This window comes from Antennarius striatus, chromosome 2 (genome assembly GCF_040054535.1).
Source record: "Antennarius striatus isolate MH-2024 chromosome 2, ASM4005453v1, whole genome shotgun sequence".
NCBI lineage: Eukaryota > Metazoa > Chordata > Actinopteri > Lophiiformes > Antennariidae > Antennarius > Antennarius striatus.
This window is the reverse complement of record NC_090777.1, coordinates 13,968,966-13,988,248: the sequence shown is the minus strand read 5'-3', so window position 1 is coordinate 13,988,248 and position 19,283 is coordinate 13,968,966. Positions and strand designations below refer to the sequence as shown.

The window sequence follows — 19,283 nt, the reverse complement described above, 5'->3', positions numbered from 1 at the left end:
GCTTATGATCCCAGCGGGGTATCTGATGACCGGCAGTTTATACATGTTGATGGCTCGGACCTTGTTCTTGCCATTCAGCTGACTTCTCAGGACTTGCCTTACTCTCTGGAGGTATTTGGCTGTGGATGACTTCCTTGCGGCCTCCTCATGGTTGCCATTAGCCTGTGGGATTCCAAGGTATTTGTAGCTGTCCTTGATGTCTTCTATCCTGCCCCCTGGTAGGTCAACCCCTTCAGTTCTGATCATCTTGCCTCTTCTTGATACCATCCGGCCACATTTGTCTAATCCGAATGACATCCCTATGTCGTCGCTGTAGATCCTGGTGGTGTGGATCAGTGAGTCAATTTCTCGCTCATTCCTGGCATACAGCTTGATGTCATACATGTAGAGGAGATGGCTGATTGTTGTCCCGCTTCGGAATTGGTATCCGTAGCCACTCTTTGTGATGATGTGACTGAGGGGGTTCAGGCCTATGCAGAACAGCAGTGGTGATAGTGCATCCCCTTGGTATATGCCGCACTTGATGTTAACTTGGGCAATTGGCTTGGAGTTAGTCTCCAGGGTTGTCTTCCACTTCCCCATTGAGTTCTTGATGAAGGCTCTTAGTGTCCTGTTGATCTTATACAGTTCCAGACATTCCAGTATCCACGTGTGTGGCATTGAGTCGTAGGCTTTCTGGTAGTCAATCCAGGCGGTGCACAAGTTGGTCTGCCTATTCTTACAGTCTCTGTGTACTGCTCTGTCCACCAGTAGCTGGTGCTTGGCTCCCCTGGTGTTACTACCAACTCCTTTCTGTGTCCCACTCATGTATTGATCCATGTGCCTACTCATCTTAGCTGCCATGATGCCTGACAGGAGCTTCCATGTTGTACTGAGACAGGTTATTGGCCGGTAGTTGGATGGGGTAGATTCCTTCTGTGGGTCTTTCATGATCAGGACTGTCCTGCCTTCAGTCAACCATTCTGGGTGCAACCCATCCCTTAGCAGCTGGTCCATCTGTGCTGCTAGACGCTCGTGGAGTGCTGTCAGCTTCTTTAGCCAGTATGTATGGATCATATCGGGGCCCGGTGCTGACCAACTCTTCATCTTTGACACTCTTTCTTGGATGTCTGCCATTGAGATGGTTACTGGTTCTTGTTCTGGGAGGCAGCTGTGGTCAGTCCTTAGGTCCACTAGCCACTGGGCATCGGTGTTGTGTGATGCTACTCTTTCCCATATGCCCTTCCTGTATTTCTCCACCTCAGCTCTTGGTGGGTCTGGCCGGATGCTATTTCCCTGCCACTGAGAGTACACCTTTGCTGGTTGAGTGGAGAAGGTCTTGTTTATTCTCCTGGCCTCAATCTCCTTGGTGTATCGCTTCAGTCGGGTAGCCAGAGCTGTTAGTCTCTGTTTGGCAGTTTCGAGTGCTTCAGGTATGGAGAGCTTGCTGTATTTCCTGGGTGCCCCTTTATTCACCACGTTCCCCTTCTGTAGCTCGGCTAGCTGGCTGACTTCTCTCCGTGTCGCCTTTATCTTGGCCTCTAACCGTCTCTTCCATGGAGGGTATTGTTATATATATATATATATATATATATATATATATATATATATATATATATATATATATATATATATATATATATAGTATATAATACAGGCAAACCTCGGTTTCCGACAACAATTTGTTCCAGGAGGCTGTTCGAATAGCGATTTGTTCGAATTCCAAATACAATTTTCCCATTTCAAATTATGTAAATGGTCTTAATCCGTTCCAAGACGCTAGGAAATTACCTGTTCTGGTAATTCAACATGTTATGTCATTTATATATCAAATTGTATAGTAATGAAACATATCAAAGAAATGTAAAAGAAAGAAGCAAACATGAGAAAGAAATCTGGTTAGCCCAAGATGCAAGTTATCGTCGTCTTTGGGACCGAAGTTCACGGTATCGTAACTCGTACCATAGGCAATGGAATGCAAATTAAGTGAAAAATTATTGAATACAGTGAGGGGAGGCTGGTTGGGGTTGGGACAATGATTGTGCTTATGTAACATTGAGGTATAGCCAGTGATTATGCTTGGTGACATCATTGGTTTGTATTTAGAAACAACATTTTCTCCAATGTGGCAGGTTCCATTTCCTGAATCTCCTAAATTGACTCTCTCCACACTATCTATACCTCGCTCCAGAATATATCTAACGTCATCTAATTTCCTAACTCTCGCCACACTATCTAACCACAACTCTCCACCGAACAACCACATTCTGAATGGAGTGTGATCGCTTTATATCGGTGTTGGAGCGCGTGTCGCTTGCCGAATCAGTCACGTGGTATCGGCCGTGTAGCGGGGTGTTCCTGTGATGGGAGCGTCGATACGTAAGACACGCCCGAAGCCTCGCTGCCGGCGATGCTTCAGAAGTCATCATTTACAGCTCCTCCCATCGATGAAGCAAGCCTTGATTCGCGCTTCGCGGGAACACCCCTCTCCTGTTTGGCCCTGTTTGGTTTCAAAACAAAGGCTAATGACTTATTTTACATACAACCTATAATTCTCAAATCAACATTAGACTAACACTTTGGGGGGAATTTGTACAAATAATTATGTCTTATAGAAGACAATGACCACAACAAAAAGTTTTATCATATAACCCCCTCATTCTTAATGTTTTCTGTGCCTCAGTGTGTAAAAAAGTTTAAGTTTATATCTACTGAAATATAATGTAATGCAGTTCTGGGCATTCCTACCTCGGAGAAGACCTAGGACAAGCTGGAGGGAATACATATCTCGGTTGGCCTAGGTACGCCTCGGGATTCCTCCTGAAGAGCTGGAAGAGATGTTGCCCTGGTGACCCAGGCCCCATATAAGCATTTGAAGATGGATGGATGGATGGCTATGCAATAGATTTGGGCTTACTTTGTAGTGCTCAGAGTGAGTAAAAGGGCCTGACCCTATTGGTAAATTTCCTCTCCCTAGAGGCCCACAGCAAAGTCACACATCTAACCACCTCCTGCTCAGTACCAAAAAATGCCTCCACACACAAGTTGTGGTTTCTTTCTCCTGTCATTTGATCACGGAACTGCCTATTTCAGTTAAGCCTTTTCATTCTTCAAAACATTGTAGATGTTTTGTGTACAAGGATTACAAGCATAGTGTGAATTTTCTGCCCTGTTTTAAATGAAACTATTGTCCTTGTTTACTCAAACCACAACTAAAGAACCTCTTTGAGATTCCATAAATCATATTGTTTGCCAGCCCAAGCTGTCAGCGCTGCATGCAGTTCATATGTAGATCACCTCATTTCAAAGCATTTCAAAACCACTGCAATGACATTCATGCCTTTGAAACACGTTTCAAAGGCAAGGATGTTCAAGTGTCAGAGGTTTTGGCTCAGGTTTTTCTTTCACTTTCCTTCTATTTTCCTTCTTGTTTCATCAGTGCAATTTTGAACATATTGTATTTCTCTTTCCTCTCTTTGTGTGTGATGAGTACTGAGTGTGGGACAGATAAGAACTGTCTCCCATTCTGCAGGTTTCTCGTTGAAGAGGCTGTTTATTACATCCCACGAAGCGGTGATGTAATTGTCATTGTGTTTTTGTACGTCAGTCCGTCCACCAAATATCTTCACAACTGTTGCAGGTAGATGAAACAAAAAGCACATTACTCAAGCGGCAAAAGGGATGAAAATGAGATGATGACTTTGACCTTGAGAAAACTAGGTCAAGATCAAATTATAACTTTTCTAGATTTCTTTGCACATATGTCAAGAACTGGGTAAGATAGAAAAACAACACAAAAGGCCTTATATTCAGGGAGGCAAGGGGATGAACATCAGATCACAACCTTGTTGCATTCTCTGACTGCCTTGTTTTTCCTTTGTGCCATTGTCTCTGAGCTCACCTGGCTTTTCTATCATGTCTGCCACTGAATACACTCATTGAATAATTTGAGAAGTGTTTTGAGTCATGTTAAAATGTTTAATTCTTTCCCGAACACAAACAATATATTAATTGCCTTGTGATTTTGACTGACTCCTCCCTATGCCATAAATGGTCCTTCTCGAATTAAATCACTAACAGAACATCACTACTTTGAAAATAGGCTTGTTTGATTTTTTTATGTTAAGGACAATATTAATTTAAGCCCCGTGTGCTGGAAGAACAGTCAGTACCTCAAGAAGTGATATATTGCTATCTGTTTCATGGCTGCTGTATATAGAGCTACGAAACAAAGAACCAGACACTCCTTTTTCCAGATGCATACAAAATCAGTAGTCTGTCTGGAAGGCAGTTCTGTATTTAATTTTTAAAGATGTGGCACAAATTAAGCAAGAATTTCTGGCCAAGTTAAAAATGTATGCAGGTTTTCATTTGTTGAATTCATCTTGGAGTGAAAACATTTGTAGTTTTTGCAACTTCGCTCTCTTGGCATGCAAAATGTCAACTCAATTAGTTTTTCTGAACCTTTGACTTCAGACTTATATTTAGTTTGTAAGCTACAGTTTGTAAATATAAGTATTAATTTGCATGATGCACAATCTTATCCTCATCCAAATAAAAAGGCAGCAATGGTTTTGTATAAATTGTTGTATAAAAGCTTAAATGACCCATGTTTTTGTTGACAATGGGGCCCATGATGACTATGTAATGACTTTAATCCATTAGAATTAAATTTTAAGAACTTCAACTTTTTTGAAAGCTGCAAAACATCTTAAGGACCAAAATGTAGTGGATGGTAGGGTCAACAAATATAACTTTAAATGCAGAAAGTTTTTTTCTGAAAACAATAGTGTGACCCATCTAAGGATGCTCTGAAAGACAGTGATGCCATGCATCTCAACACTGTAGCAGTATACCCAAATATAGAGACTGAAAATAAATGCTCATGGTTGTATGAAGAGCTTTTAAGAATAGTTAAGCATTTTTTGATCAAATTTTACTGTTATTGTGCACAGCAGTTGAATGACAGATGTCATGGTTTAATAGCACTTTAAGGATTTATTTACTCTTTCATTCTCCTCAAAAACTACTAGACAGCTCGTGATTTGCATAATACCCCCTAATAGACTCTGCTTGACATTTACAATAGCAATGATACATGAATGGCGACCTATAGTACAGGATTATGGCATTACAAGTAAATAATGTAGTCTGGAACAGTGGGAATTGTGAATCACTATATGTTACATGTAATTTAGTCATTTAGACTAGCAGGCTCTTTGTATTCCGCAATGTCCTAGCTATGATTGATTACAGTAGTCGAAGGCTGACTAGCTTATTAATCGATTCTGCAAAACCTGAGTCCCCTGTGCATGATTACTTTTCCTTGGATGGCTGCATGGAGTAAAGGTGCAATGGCAGTGATTGTAAATCACATTCAAACACAACAAAGCTGCTCTGAAACTCCATGTGTGATCGATACTATTTTGACCCATCATGTATGACCATGGTGGTGTACAATAGTTTCAAATATTTTTAGCTACCATCTATTAGTATCTTTCCTTTAAATTATTCAGAAGTTAGTTTTGTGCTATACTGCATTTGATCATTTACATTTTCATTTCAGTAATAGGGACCAAGGATCAAAGCGCCAAACTTCCAATCAGTAGAGAACTGAACTATTCCAACTTTAATGTGTATACAATTCTGTTAATACGATTCTTAAGTCTGACGCAGTGGTCGGCTGTACTGTTATTGTCGCTGACATGCAGTGGGCATGTCAATCTTGAACTGGATTTTTCTTAAAATTATTTTTAACTCGATGCATTAATTTTAATATTTTAAACTATCCATACTTTAGGTTTGAAAATTCACTAAAAAAAGATTCACTTCCTGCAACCTAGAGGACCCTACTGCTGTATGTGGAGGAATTGTAACTTTTACCAATTGAAATGAGGCTTCCATTTGTGGGGTCGTTGTAAAATGGAGTATGAATGACTAGAGTAACACCAAAATTTAAGATTGAAAGTTTTATTAATTTACTATTTTGAGTTTGTTGCATTATACATTTCTAATGGCCTGCTACATAATGTGTTAATTATTAATTTATTATAATGAGACATTCTGAAAGTCTTTACGTATTCCAGAGACCTATTCAACAATCTGTTGCGTCATAATGTAGGAAGAATCACAAAAAGGATTGGCATCTTCTAAATTTTCATTTGGGCCAAGCAAAGATGGCAATTTATCTGAGCAGGAAGAAAAAGGTTTAAGGTTTGTCTGGCTGCAGTGCAGAAGCCATTATAAGAATGTGTCAAGCAAGGATAATAATTGATTTTTAACTATTTCAGAGCTATGAATAATTTAGACACTTACAAACCTATGGTGTGTCAAAGGTGTTTTATGTTCTGTGTTGAATGAAGAATTTTTGTTGAGTCAGTGGTTGATCCAATGCATATTTTTTGCTTATGTTCCTACATTTTATATGGTTTGCTTTTTGAAATGTGAGTTCCTGTTTAGACAAAGGTATAAAAGACGATTGTAGAGAACGGCTAGTTGTCCATAAAAATATTGTGTCAACGTGATTATCTTGTAATTTGGTCTTCATGAATAAACATAATTCTAAAAATCCAAAATTAAAAAAAAAAAGGGTCATAATGTGCAGATAAAATGGTTTTATTATGTTTTATGTATTCCTGTAGTGGCAATATTATTGCTGAATTGTCTTGATTTATTAGTGATTTTAAATTTGTTGTTTATATAAGACAGACATAAAAGCAAGTATTCTCCTAAATCCATACTTGCTCAGGCAAACACAAGAAAAATGAATTGCTTATACAATGTCCCCAATCAGAGAAAGTGCCCGGGAAGCTGTTCAAATAGTGGCAAACAAGGCATTTACAGTACTTCAAAGAAACAGTATTCTCTTTGGACTCATAAAAGATTGTATCCATATATTAACATAATACTGAACATGTGAATGCCGTCTGAATGCCCTCTAATGAGTTACCTTTTCCCATCATACAGCTGTCTGCCACCTCCACATCCCGAGCATCTTTCATGCAGTGTATTCGCTGGGGAATTTGGTTCCCCTTCCAGGAGCCTGCTGACTGGAAACGGGAAGAGGTACAGCTTTTTTTGCAAGGAGGTGCAAAGCCAAACCCTCTGGGAGTTATGGTCTATAGCACTCAGCCATCAGCCGAAAGTCAGCTCCCTGGGCCACCCTTGGCTTCAGACACAGCTCAAGTAAGTAGTAGAAAGGACCATCTCTGTCCAAGTGACAAAATGTAAATACTGCTTTGAAAGGTATTGATCCCAGCACCCTTCATCAATCTCAGTTGTTTCTCTCAGACGTGAAAAGCTATCACATTATTTAGATTGTTTTTGGCAAGATGCTGTATATTGGGATACTTTTTAGATCTCTTTAATAGTAAGCCTCAACAGTGTACCTGTGGAAGGTCATATTCCACTTTCCTTAAAAAATATGCTGTGCACCATTTTCAAAAACACATTTTTACTTGAGGTCAAGCCTTTCCAGAGAATCCGCTATGCCAAAATCACTACACATCACGGCCACATATCTCGCTCTCTTATCTCTTTAGTTCATGTGTGTCCTTTTGTGCAGAATCTTGACTAGTCATTCTCAAACTGATGTGACTATGACTGAAATGTATGAAACTTTCTCTTCACAGGTGTCAGAGGCAAAAGATACAATAACCTTTAGATTGGTGTCCAGCCTGGAGAGAAAGGCTTCCAGTCCTAAGACATCTTTGAGGAGGGAACAGGAGAATTTAACAAGTCAGAGAAGATCACTTTTATCACTTTCACGGGGTAAATACAATTTAAATCATAATGGCTTTTTAAGCAAGTCATCATTACTTGGAATGGAGAAGGAGTTCGGTACTATGAAGGTTAGAGTTTCTCTCCTGTTCACTACATTAAAAGAAGCTTCATTCTGCCTTCAGTAGAGCAGTTTGTTTACTAGTCCCCAAAATGTGTGGTGTGTTTCTGTTGTTGTTTCTGTGTTGTTCTGTGGGTGCACCTCAAGTTTGCAGAAACACCCAGGTGTAATCAAAGTTGTAAGCAACAAGCATCAAATTAGCCTTGCTCTGCATGTAATAAAGCCCCCACCTCAGCAATGTTATCTCAATTGCGCCACCTGCTCTCTTAAAGATTAACGTGCTTCATGATCGTGGTCTGAAGGGACTTCAGCAATAAATTTGTGGTACTGGGAGAAGACTTTGCCTGAGCATTAAGGTCTCTTGTTCTTGAACAAGCCTAATTTTGCACCCCAATGTTTGTGGCTCCTTTTGGCGGGTAACTTTGGTCAGACCATGGACAACAGCACATTCTTCCATGAATTCTTACTGAACAACTTTTATTCCTGCCAAAATTCGTCTTTTGTATTTTGTGTGTCAAAATCATTCAGAATCTGAATTTAATCAGGAAACTGTAATTGATCTTCACAACAAGCGGTTCACCTCTCCTTGCTCTTACTTTTATGGTACTAGCAGTAAGAATAATGGCCAAACCTAAAAAAAAACCAATAGCAAACAGGCTCCAAGTTTAATTTTAATTTAATTTTTAATTGTAATTATAATGAACTGTAATGATCCCCGGAGGGGTTTACTAGTAATCCACTATAGCACACTGGTGGAGTTGCACGCATATATACTGTATAGTATATACGTTTTAATAGACTATGATTTTTCCTTGAAGTAGGTGCATTACAGCTAGCATAGTCAGGCATCAGGCCATTGCTAAGCAGGATTTCTACGTTATTGTTTTTTTTTCAATTTTATTCAATAATTCTCCTACTGGCTCTCGATAGGCACTAATTAAACATAAATTACATTTAAATCAAACACTATTCCCACATAGTACCAGACAAGGTTTCAACACAATATATAGGTAACTGAGACTGAGACTCACCTGCTACACAACCTACATTTAAGTGTTCTGTACTTAATTTGAAGTACAAGTAATATATCCATAGTAGGTTCAGATTGGCCTTCATGTAATATGGTGAATGTACAAATGTGTCACTATATTTGTGTATACATTTTGAACAGAAGATGTTTGTTTGTCCATTTAACATTCTGCTTGATGGCTTCCTTTATTTAAAACATACATTTCCTTTTTTTAAAAAACAAAACAAAAAATACATCCACTGGTTATTTTACACTCTCAACAAGTAAGACATCCATCAAGTTAACAAGGTCAGAATGAAATCTCATCTATTTGATATGAAAGAGGACTTGAACATCCATATTCTTTAGGGTTTTGTATATGACCTATCTAGCTAATGTCATAACGCTGCTTTGTTTCAAATGTCTTCAAACCTCCTTGATTGTTTTTTTGGTTTTATGTAGAAAATCATCAAATATTTAATACCTTTTCCCACTTAATTTAATGCATCCATGATACAGTAGCAATGATAATCTGTTTTTATATGGAAAGGATATTTTCTTACAGAAAATAGTCAGTGTACATTTGAAAATGTTTTTGTAAAATCATATATTGACCGCTTTCCTATCAATACCAGTTTTCAGTTTCTATAAGTGCAGTAATGAAGAGTATTACCTGCTTCAAACCAGGAACCTGCTTTTTCATCTCATATCTCATAAGGGTTTATTTGTGTATACCCAACGGCTCAATTTCTTTAACAGGCCTTTTCTGGAATTTCTGATTTAAATTTCACTTATTGTGCATAGATAAATGATGTGTGACTGTGTGCATCTCAACGCTTGCAGTATGAAAGTCCTTCATTTAAAACAAAACTGCTGCTCTGGACCCGTCAGTGAATTGATAAAAGTGCAGTAAAAACAAACCTACTGAATCCTAGTGACAGCTTTTTCTCCAAAGTGCAACATGGTTTTATACTTGATGATCTACTGTACTAATAATGCTCTTATCTTACCTTGGTGTGGAAGAATGGATTTAGGTGAGCACACATGATTGGTGCAGAAAGCAGACTTTTGATAAATACTATTGATAACATTGCAGTGCTCTCTCAAGATGTGTGTGTGTGTGTGTGTGCGTGTGTGTGTGTGTGTGTGTGTGTGTGTGTGTGTGTGTGTGTGTGTGTGTGTGTGTGTGTGTGTGTGTGTGTGTGTGTGTGTGTGTGTGGTTCAGAATGAAGACCCTTGTCTTAAACACAGTGTAGTTTTAAAATATGCTTCGGGTGAGACTTTGTAAAAAAAACAGAATAGCATTGACAAAAAATAATTTACCTTCCTTTGCCTTGCCTGTTAAATTTTATCCTCTCCTGGGAGTGTAATGAGCTCCCAGGCCTCATGCTTTCTAGCCAATTTTAGACATTTTCAATTGATTTTCTTCCATGAGTCAGCTGCTAACTGATATTTGCTGGTTTTTAAGACTTCCAGTTGTGGTTCCCACATAAAATTTGTTAACAAAACACAACGTAGCCCTGTCTTTCTGTGCCACTTTTGTAGAGATGTCACATTTTCCTGTGTTTTTACTTCCCCTGCTGTCACAAAGGTAAACAAGGCAGTCAGAAACTGCAACATCCCAAGACACCCCTGAAATCTATATTTTACACTGACTTACACATGTTTGTGCTTCTGGCTTCCTGAAAATGTTGCGTTTTGTTTTGTGATTATATCTCATCAGGTTTCAGAGATATGTGATGGGAAGATGCAAAGAGTACTTTGAAGAGTTAATGAACGAGGAAAATGAGAGAGAACAAAGACTAGAAGAGGTGACTGTTGTGGACCAGGAAGTAGCAAAGATTAATCAGGATGAAATGGAGGGCATTGAAGAGGATGAAGAGTGGAAAGCCACTCGGTCCTGATAATATAACTGTGGGGGTATGGAAGTGTCCAGGAGAGGTGGCAGTAGAGTTTCTGACTAGGATGTTCAACAGGATCTTAGATAGTGGAAGATGCCGGAGTAATGGATAGAAGTGTGCTGGTGCCCATTTTAAAAAACAAGGGAGAAGTGCAGAGTTGTGGCAACTACAGAGGAATAAAGCTGATGAGCCATAAAAGTAAGGGAAAGAGTAGTTGAAGCTAGACTAAGGGCAGAAGTGAGCATTTGTGAGCAGCAGTATGGTTTCATGCCAAAAGAGAATACTACAGAATCAGTATTTGCTTTGACGATGCTGATAGAGAAGTAAAAAGAAGGCCAGAGGGAGCTGCATTGTGTATTTGTAGATCTGGAGTAAGCTTATGACAAGGTGCCCAGAGAGAAGCTGTGGTATTTTATGAGGAAGTCTGGAGTGGCAGAGAAGTACTGTATGTTAGAGCGGTGCTGGAAAGGAGAGGAATGAAGGCTAGCCGCAGTTAGACAGAGTACATGTGTGTGAATGACAGGGACCCAAGTGGAAGAGTGAGGTTACAGGGAGAAGAGATCAAGAAGGTGGAGGATTTTAAATACTTAAGGTCAACAGCCCAGAGCAATGGAGTGTGGAAAAGAGGTGAAGAAGGCATGTACAGGCAGGATAGAACGGGTGGAGAAAAGTATCAGGTGTGATGTGTAATAGTTTCAGCTGAAATGAAAAGAAAGGTGTACAAAACTGTGGTGAGACCAGTGTTGTTGTTTGGTCTAGAGATAGTGTCACTGAGGAAAAGACAGGAGACAGAGCTGGAGGTAGCAGAGATGAAGATGCTGAGGGTCTCTTTGGGAGTGACCGATCAGGAATGAGTACATCAGAGGGACAGCACATGTTAGAGGTTTTGGAGATAAAGTCAGAGGTCAGACTGAGATGGTTTGGACATGTCCAGAGGAGAGATAGTGAATATATGGGTAGAAGGATGCAGAGTTTTGAACTGCCAGGCAAGAGGCCTAGAGGAAGACCAAAGAGGAGGTTTATGGATGTAGTGATGGAGGACATGTAGGTAGTTGTTGTGAGAGGATGCAGAAGACGGAGTTAGATGGGGGCAACTGATTCGCTGTGGCGACCCCTGAAGGGAAAGGTATACAGTGTGCTGTCATTCCTCGCGGTTAATGTGTTCCATAACCACACGTAATTAATGAATTCCGCGATACAGTAACAAAAGTATTTCTTATTATTTACTGTAACTTAAACTTTTATGAACCCTCCCCATACTGATATTAAACCACCTTCTATCTATTACCTTTTCCCACACTCTTATCGACTGTTGAAAGCACTTTTATGTCTCACGGAAGTCCGAAAACTCACAGGATGTAGCGCACTTCTGGATGCCGTCAGCCAATAGAATGCGCATACGGTATTGCTGAATGCCTTCCAAAATGCTGCCATGAGTACAAATGTGGAAATTTAACATTTACCTAGTTTTATGTGTTCACCCCTGATGACCTTGTGAGTGGTTTAATATTTTCATGCTATATGCTTTAAATTAGGCCAAAGAGTGACATCATGTTGGTGAAATGGTAAACATTGTGGCCTCTTTAGTAGGAAGGCTCTGGGTTTGAATATGTGAATACTACCGTATGACTGTCTGCATTGCCATTAGGTAAAAAGATACAATAATGGTGTATGCTAGGTAAAAACAAATGACTAATTGCATATGTGGAAGTAAGTATTCATCTCTATTGTAGATAGATAAATATATACTTTAATAATCCCAAGGGAAATTCAGGGTGACATCTGCTCACAAGAGATACAATAAATACACATAACAGTGACTGGCACAACATTAAAGAAGAAAGAAGCATTAGATGTAGACGATGTAGGATCAGAAAACGTGGATGAACCGAGCTGTAAACTGACACTAAGGACACCACAAACTATCCCACAGAGCATCCACAGTGTGTCCCAGGCCCCCGTAGTCTATCCCTTCTCAGCCGACCTTGATGACCTTGCGGTTTCGGCCCCCCTCCTTCTGAGAGAGTGGTTGTGACCCCTGATGGCGTTAGGCACAAAGGAGGTCCTGAGTCTTTCAGTGGAGGTGCTTGGTGACAGCAGTCTGCCACTGAAGGAGCTCCTCTGCTGGGCGAAGGTGGTGTGCAAGGGGTGGGTGGTGTTACCCAGGATCGATCTAAACCTGGAGATAGTCCTCCTCTCTAGGACAGTCTGTACAGAATCCAGTTCCTGACCGATCACAGAACCAGCCCTCCGGATGAGCCTGTCTAGGCGCTCATGTGTTTAATTGGTCATGGGTGGGTATATTAGCCTTAATGACTTGGTTTGTGCTGGTCCTGAGTTGGATCTAATTTCAGCTTGGGTAAGTATTTAAATAGATGTTACTCCCTTTTGCTTATATGATCAAGTGTCAATGTCTTCTAGTCACGATAGGCTAAGATACGTAAGATCGAGGCAGCTTTAGACACAGATACTCAGTAAATTTGGGTGCCATATATTTGCACATTTTAATGTTTTTCTCCTCAGTGCTAAGCATCTTGTGCATGCTTGTATCACTTCCTGCACCTTTGCTGCTTTGCTCAGCCGTTAAGGAGGACTCTCGTTGATCAAAAATAAACAGCCAATAGTACATCCATCCACTAATGAGGTGAAACACATTTGCCACCGGCTCTGGGCAGAAAAACAAGAAAAATGAGGAAAAGGAAAGCTCTTAGAACAATATAACTGCAAAGAGGTGGATGCCAGACCACATTTGTGGCAAAATCAGCCAGTTCTACAGTGTCCACTCTGTGCATTTGTACTCTGAACAGATGGGCACTACAGTGAGACACCCCAGGCAACTCGAGCAAATTCCAAAAAGGACAGCCAATCTGAGTACAATGGTTGAGAAAGAGTGGGAGACAAGGCAAGGAGATACAAAGCCTTTTAATTAAATTTCAAATACCACAGGAATAACAATTATTGGTCTTATTTTTATTGGTATTTGTTTGGACTCTGTTGTCCAAGTCTTATAGAACAGGTCTTATCTCGGAAATATTTCAGTACTGGCAGATGGTTAATTTATACATTGTGATGTCAGCTGACTGCAGATGCAGTCCACAAGAACAGTGATTTGATAACATGACATTTAGTTGTCATTTTCCGGTCACATGCTAAAATTATATCAAATGTTTGTATGAATGGTCTAACACCAAGGTTGTTAATTTAGCTCATTAAACATTGAACTGTAGTTTGCATATAGCTAAGTATTGCAGTTAAAACTCCTACAAGAACACTCATAAAAGTGATACACACTTGACTCTTTGCTGTATCATTCCCATTTTTATTTTCTTTACCTTCAAGAGTTTTCTTTTGCTTGTCTTTTTAGGTCAAAAGCATGTTCCATCAGATTCTCCACCAGGATCTCCTCAAGGCTCTGGGGTAAGACACCATGTCACACTCTAAAAGAGCAAATATGATAAAAAATTTTGTTTTAATGTCTGTCTCTCATTTAGCTTCTCTTCATACTCACAATTCTTTCAAAAATATTTAAAATGGTCTGTCAGGAAGTAAAAAAATACAACATTGATTAATGTGATCATCTTATAAAATCATTCTTATAAAAGCAAATAAAAAACAGTGGTTTATTTACATTTCCAACAGATAACATTAACATGGTGTATAATTGCTTAAAATATCAGGTCCATCAACTCTTGAGAAAAATGTTTTTTGCTGATTTTCCTACGATTTTCTTCTGTTTGTCAATCGTGTACCATTTTGATTTTATTCTTTCATTTTCTACCGCTCCATCCGCCGTAGCGGGTCACGTGGAGCTGGAACCTATCTCAGCTGGCATAGGGCATGAGGCGGGGGACACTCCAGGCACGACGCCAGTGCACCGCGGAGCCACACACACACAGACAACCATGCACACACACACACACGCACACAAACACACACACACACACACACACACACACACACACACACACACACACACAGACACACACACACACACACACACACACACACACACACACACACACACACACACACACACACACACACACACACACACACACACACACACACACACACACACACACACACACACACACACACACACACAGGCAATTTGGGACCAGCCAGTCAATCTGAAGTGCATGTTTTTGGAGGTGGGAGGAAGCCGGAGAACCTGGAGAGAACCCACGCAAACATAGGGAGAGCATGCGAACTCCGCACAGAGCGGGACTCAAACCCGGAACCGCCGTGTTGTGAGGCGACAATGCTACCAACTGCGCCACAGTGCTGTTCCTATTTTGATTTTATTGATTAGTGCAGATAGTCTTTATATAGTTCCTTTCTAGTTGGTCTGATCATTCAAAGTTATTTGCAGCACAGGCTACCATTCAAGCATTTACACACTGTTTGCTGCACCTCCTCATCAGGAAAACTATTTACTCCATCACTCACACACACAAATGGAGCAGACACTTGGAGAAAGTCAGGATTCATTGTCATGTTTACCCAAACTGCCTGCAAAGAAAGTGTTTATAGATGGATAGAATGAATAAAATGCAATTCATGAATTAGAAATAAACAAAAGATTAGTTTTGTGCAGGAGCCCAAACTGTGTAAACACCAATAGAAAGGTGAGTTTAAATCCTCCTCAAACAGAAATGGTTTATCAATAAACAACTATAAACAGAGCAACTGTATGCCTTTTAGTATGTGTTCTTAATGTTCATAGGTTGATGATTAGGCGAAAGCTTGGGTTTTTTTCTCCACACAGTTCAGGTAAGAGAGTTTGTGGTTGCCTTCAGTGATATTTGACTTCAAGAGTTTCCCACAAGTCCAGTTAACTTGTGGGAAACAAGTCAACTGGATCTGACATTCCAACATTGTCAATCTAACATTTACTGCATTCTGTCCAATAAACTGCAGTAAAGTCACCTTTTAGTTATAGACACACATATAATGGGTATATTACAGAAAACACTATGTAAAATACATAAAGCTATGTTTTGCCGCAAGTTCCACATATTGAACAGTGCCAAAATTCAATGATTGACTACTGCAACTGAATAAGATGAAAATGATTTAGCTTTGTTTTCTGACCTGGAACACACAAGCTTAACATAAGCTGACACCAGAAAGCCAAACAATGAGCTAAGAGGTTTGTTTTAGTATGAAGTGAGTAGTAATTATCAGAAACTTTTCAGAAGTGAAATGTGCCTCACATATAAAACATTTCATACAAACTTAACACAATAATAGATTTGTGACATTTAAGACCTTCAAGAGCTATTTTGCCATTTTATTAACTAACTTTAATTCATATGTAATAAAAAATGAGAAATTCATCCCTTCACTCCCTCAATGTCCAGCTGTTATTTACGTACAGTATATGTATGTAAAAGTAGGAATAAGAAGAGACTCTCATTTGATCTTTTAGTACAGTTCAGCAGAAGTAATATATTCATAGCTATTTGATTGGCCTTAGGGTAATATGGTGAATGTACGAATGTGTCACTCCATATTTGTGTGTAAGCTAAAATGAAAATTGTATTTGGTAGGATGGAATTTGAAAGTCTTCTTTTTAGTTTAATATATATTTTATAAATAATCAGTTTTATTATTCACTATTAGCTTGCTTGTGCTCAGAACTGCTATACAGATTAGAAAAAGAAAGAAATGGCTCCTGCTGCACATTCTGCGCACAAAAAGTAGATAATGTGTTCATAAATTTGTGAGGAAATATACCTTTTTCCTTTGTCTTACTCTGGAATATAGAAACATTAAGAAACAATTTCTTTGAGCTTTCAACTGCTCTCCAGTTCTTAAGCAATATTTGTCAAAACATGAGAATGTGTGAGTGTGTGTGGTTGTTTGTCTTTTGTGTGGCCCTGTGATGATCTGGCATCTTGTCCGGGGTTCACCCTGTCTTCTTCCCGTAGCCAGCTGTGGTAGGTTACAGCAAACCCTTGACCTGCAAGTGGTATACATGGCTTCTGCAAGTGACTTGTCTATAAGAAGATGACTGAATGAAGAATATAAATGGATTCCAATTAACTGCTGACCTAGAGAGTTTCTAACTGGGTGACTCGGTGAAAAAAAACCTCTTGGTGAATGATCAACACAAAGGTCATCTGACTAACTCACAGCCATGTTGAGCATGGCTGGTCAACAGAAATTGCAGATCAAGCCTACATATTAATACAATTATCTGGAAAGACGTTTTCCAAAACGTCTCGCTCACATTATACTAATATGACTTGGTGGGCCTGGTTTGTTTTAGAGTAGAGGGATCCTTAGTCATATTTTCTTCAATTTTTTCATATTAATCAAAGTGTTGATTAATATGTATGCAGCAGAAGAGTGTGCCTGTGCATCTGTTGAAAGTCTTTGAAAGGAAACAAAATATTTCTGTCTGCCATGGAACATTTAAATCATCACAGAAATCTGGGAAAGTAGAAGTAATACTGTAATGATGATAGCAATCATGCCTAAATTGCATCAAATCAGATTAAATGTCACATTAGCATGGGTGTAGCAGCTTCCCACAGGCGGTTGATATACTGATCAGTTCTCTTAATTCAAATGCACCATAATCATCCATCCATTGAAACTAAGGTGGGCGGCGATGAGTGACTCATATTCTGTTCCTAATAAGATACAGCACATCAAACATATGTATACCAACAGTGTGCATTGCTCTGTGTGTGTATATTGTGTGTCTGTTCACTCTGGCGGAGCTCAACTGCAGAGAGTTACTGTCATTCCTCAAAGTGAGCAGAAATGAAAGAGGAGACTGGGAGGGGTGATGGATGCTGTTTTTTCTCATGAGGCTACACACACACACACACACACACACACACACACACACTCACACACACACACACACACACACACAGACACACGTTATGCAACAGAATGGAGAACAGAGATTAACTCTGTTTCAGAGGTAGCTGTGTAGGCCAGAATGAACCACATGAACTCAGCAAATCAACCTTAATTTTGATAACGTAGTGAAGGCGATGGAAATCTGTAAATTGGCAGCTCCCAATGGGTAGCAAGATATAACTGTGTTCATACTGGGCAGCTCATATTGCATAAGGGAGTAATATGTATATTAGAATATTGTACATATTGGTAGGGTTCCAGTCCCGCTCTGTGCGGAGTTTGCATGTTCTCCCCGTGTCAGCGTGGGTTCTCCCCAGGTTCTCCGGCTTCCTCCCACCTCCAAAAACATGCACTTCAGGTTAATTGGCCGGTCCCAAATTGCCCGTAGGAGTGAGTGTGTGTGTGTGTGTGTGCGTGGTTGTCTGTCTTTGTGTGTGGTTCCGCGGCGCACTGGCGTCGTGCCCGGAGTGTCTCCCATGACTCACGCCCTATACCAGCTGGGATAGGCTCCAGCTCCCTGTGACCCGCTGTGGCGGATAAAGCGGAAGAAAATGGATATACATACTTAAAAAAGAATCTGTTTCCCTTTTAGTATTCTTAATAATACATCAAAAGATTTCCAGCGTAAATAACTGACACTTAATGGTATATCATATTTCCATGGTTTAAGGGTTCAACTACATACAGTATTTTCTAAATAAAACAATTAGCACCCACTTAAAGTTAACTTTAAGTGACATATGTTATTCATCATTATGACAAATAGAAGAAAAAATAAATGTTTTATGTCATCATCCTTTTGGTAAAAAAAAAAGCTTAAAATTGAAACAACCTTTCACCACACAGGTAACCATGATACTTTTGGTGTTAATCGCGTCTACAATTGCACTGTTTCTTATGACTGTTAAGCTGTTTGGCCCCAGTGACGTATGACGCCCACGTAACCACTGAATGCGGAAGCTGCTGCGGCGCAGATTTTAAGCTTTTTTGACCAAACGGATGATGCTACACATAAAATGTATTTTTCCTTCTATTTTTCATAATGGTGAATATCGTGTCACTTAAAATTAACTTTACTGTCCCTTTAAGATAGAGAAAGAGCTCGATTAGAGGATGTAATTTTTTTCATAGTGACACAAATGAATATTAATATACAATACAGTGGCACATGAAATGGAAATGCATAATAATGAAACAACTCTGAGCAAGTTGAATGGGATTGAATGCAGAAAATCAAGTATGGAAAATTGCCTATGTTTTTATTTTTACAGTGGTTTTCTAGCATGAGTTGCCCCACCAGTTTAGGCTATATGACATGAATGTGCTTAGATTGAAGAAGGTTGAGATGCTTGTTTCACAGTAATTTCTTTAAACAGCAAAATGAAAAAAATGAAATAATTGTAGATTATTATTCATTTAAATCCTTTCTGTAGTCTTGTGAAAGGGATTTATGAGTTTAGATTCTCTAGCCTGGATGGAAAGCTGTTCATCCTGTGTCCAGCAACAACAGGTGCTTTCACAAAGACATGAAAGTCACAGGACACTTCTTTCAGCAAACACCAGGCAGACTGTATAAATTTCCAGTAGCTACCGACCACAAGTATTTTGCTCCAAAAAAGAAAATACAGCAAAAAACTCATCAAATGTGATTTTTGTAAATCTAATCCAAGTCTAA

General features: G+C 39.4%; 1 protein-coding gene across 1 annotated transcript in view; it reads left to right on the top strand.

Annotated features, from left to right (window-relative positions):
- nphp4 (nephronophthisis 4) overlaps positions 1 to 19,283 on the top strand; it is a 221,150-nt gene that overhangs the window by 101,323 nt on the left and 100,544 nt on the right. Inside the window, 3 exon segments of the mRNA XM_068305896.1 lie at positions 6,946 to 7,164; positions 7,611 to 7,749; positions 14,094 to 14,146. Of these exon segments, the coding sequence (XP_068161997.1) occupies positions 6,946 to 7,164; positions 7,611 to 7,749; positions 14,094 to 14,146 (411 nt within the window).